Source organism: Laetiporus sulphureus (assembly GCF_001632365.1).
Source record: "Laetiporus sulphureus 93-53 unplaced genomic scaffold LAESUscaffold_52, whole genome shotgun sequence".
In the NCBI taxonomy this organism is placed as follows: Eukaryota; Fungi; Basidiomycota; class Agaricomycetes; order Polyporales; family Laetiporaceae; genus Laetiporus; species Laetiporus sulphureus.
The window spans coordinates 214,461-217,321 of record NW_024468561.1 but is presented as its reverse complement, the minus strand read 5'-3'; the positions used below and the strand labels follow the sequence as shown (position 1 = coordinate 217,321).

Here is a 2,861-nt window from a genome sequence, read left to right as displayed (position 1 = left end):
TTGGTTCACTGCACATTATGCGATTCCGAGATCAACCTGGGCCCCCTTATTTTTGGGTCAGAGTGGGTGCACCTATGTAGGCAGGCAGGGCTTGATGCAGCTTGTGAAAATTCCATGAATTCCTTGACAGAGTATTTTTCATCTCAACTGCAATGTGATGCGTGTTGAAATATCAAGCCTAAGTATTGACTTACATTCTCATCTATCAGTCAGTATTTTCTTTTATGTACTTATTGTGCATTAGCACCAGTAAGACTTTTCACCCACTTCACTCATTCTGCAGGCTTCAGTCCTTCTCTCATCAAGGAACTCAAGCCCTTTAACTGTAGCATGTGTCCTCCCATCCACTCATTTTCCATCTGCCAACAGGTTATGAGCCTCACCAGCCACTACAAGATGTCACTCAGCAATCATGATTCTTCAGTCAAGATCCTCCACCTCACAGAAGATGGATTGATGCTCTATAAGAAGCAACTCAGACTTGCTATAATGGCAAAGAAGCTGGTGCAATATCTTGATGGTCATGACAAGGAGCCTGCCACACTCACAGCTCTAGGGGTGGATTCCGATGCAGATGAGATGTACGTGAATGCATATGACACATGGGCTGCTGGACATGAGGTGTCAAAATAGTTCTATACCAGATGCTACCAGAAACACTCAAACTTCAGATTATCCTGGAGAAGAAGTTGTTTGGAGCTTGAAAGGTAGTCATAGCTGAGTATGACAACTGTGGTGACTTCGTTCAGGCTGAACTACTCTGACAGATGCACACTCTCTGCTGCACCCAGGAGAAGGGCTCCTGACTGACCCTAGACAAGCTTCAGAAGCTCAAGGCTAAGTTCATGACAGCAGGCAGCATTCTTGATGACAAGCAATATCACATGCTCATTATCAGCTGCCTCCCAGAGTCCTATCACTCTGTTGTATGCATTATCCTCTTTGCTGCTCACCTGGCTTCCATCCAGGCTACTGGCACCACCATGACTCCCACTTCCACCATCACATCTAACAAACTCTTATGCTAGATCTACTCAGTTGCACATGATGAGTTTGCCCTGGATGAGTCACAGAGCACTGTGGAAGACTCTGCACTCATGACGAGGTCAGGTGGCAAGGGTGTGAGGAAGAAATGCAGCAATTGCAGCAAGCTCAGCTACCTGAAAAAGGAGTGCTGGACAAAATGTGATGAAAAAGAGGGCCAAGGGCCATGGAGCAAGAACAGGGGAAGGAAGCATGACAAGCAATCAGGGAGAGCCAGTGTGAAAGTGGTGATAACAGGCGACAATGAGACATTTGCATTCACCATTGCAACCGATTTTTTGAAGGTCGAGAGAATAAAGCTCCTGAAGCTCACTCAAATCCTCGATTCAGGTGCAAGCCATCACTTCGATCTGATATGCTCAAATTTCATACCTTCTGGGAGACTGAGTGCAAGCTGATTACTTCAGCCTATGGACAGATCTTCTATGCCACAGGTGAAGGTAATATTTGCATTGATATCATACACAAGAGAAGAGCTGTGAAGTTTACACTATGTGATATTCTCTATGTGCCAACTATGTTCTTCGCTCTCATCTCCATCAACCTAGCATTGATATGCTGTCCTCGGAGTGTGCAGAATGCAAGTCCGACATCATAGATCAAAGTCCCCACATTTATCATTTAGCTAAGTACATGAGTGGAATCAGAACAAGCTACTAGTATACATGATGTCAAGTTAGACCTAGAAGAGACCCTGTAAGTTCCCCACAATTTATCCCATCACTGGTTTTGGACCACCAGATCAACCAACTTTATCCTTAGTTCTTTTGATCCCCCTAAACCTTTCCAGATAACCATATACTCCAGGTCAGTCAGCCCACAGACTTGTAGAGTATTGTGATCATTCTCTCAATTCCTCTGTGAAAGGTCACAGTAGCTATTAAGCTCCTCTGCTATATGAACACCTATATGATTCATATGTGGAATAAAGGACATCATACTTTTAAGTCACAAGTAATGGAGGAAATGATATATGGCCGCATTGTCATCCACATGGTTTGATCAAGTTTGGTTGTAGTAATTTTCTCATGTTTTGCTCACTTTCTATAGAGCTTTCAGAATTTTCTTGCATTCATCATGTGAGGTGTGCCAGAACTTGTGTAAGTATATCATTAAGAACCACCAGTCATTTTTGCGACCAATATGAATGATCACATTCAGGTCATTCATGGAGTGGACACCAAATTTGTAGAATGATGGGGTGTGATATGAAATGTCTGAGTTGAAACAACTGCGATCTTTAAGAACAAACAACACAGAATATATGCCTGTTGGCATTGAAAGCTGCATGATGCAGTGAAGCCATGGCATCATGTTTGCACAGTGAGGGTTTGCTAGCAGGGCTAAAATATCTTAGAACTGGAGGTAAAGGTCTTGGTTGAACAGATTTTACATACCTACTGTATATCCTTCTGCTCAATACCATGACCATTTGTAATGATCAGGTTTTCAGTGTCATCAGTCTTGACATCAATGGTGTCTATGCAATTGTCACTGGCATAATGCTGCAAAATGTTAGAGACAGGCTGACAATAAACAATAAACATCATCTACCTGTATATCATAAACAAACTCGAACCACAGTGGGCACAATTTACAGTAGAAATGCCTTTTGGGATGCATCCTTGAGACAGTTGTCAGTTTAGGGTCACCTTTGTAGAGAACTTCACATGACAAAATGTGCCAGTGATCATTGTGGAGGCAGGAAGATGTAGAGAAGTGTCTGCCACAGAGGCTGCAGTGTGAATGCTCATGTGATTGGCCCTTGCTGTTACTGCCATCTACCACCTCGATAGTGTCTGCGCTAGGTGGTAAAG

At 43.3% G+C, this 2,861-nt stretch overlaps 1 protein-coding gene across 1 annotated transcript; it reads left to right on the top strand.

Moving 5' to 3' along the window:
* Positions 1-396: 396 nt before the first annotated feature.
* On the top strand, positions 397-841 carry LAESUDRAFT_763197 (uncharacterized protein; the record flags this gene model as incomplete). Its single annotated transcript, XM_040913220.1, has 3 exons — positions 397-581; positions 634-707; positions 768-841. 3 exons carry the CDS (start codon positions 397-399, stop codon positions 839-841), a joined length of 333 nt encoding a protein of 110 aa, XP_040759831.1.
* Positions 842-2,861: the final 2,020 nt, after the last annotated feature.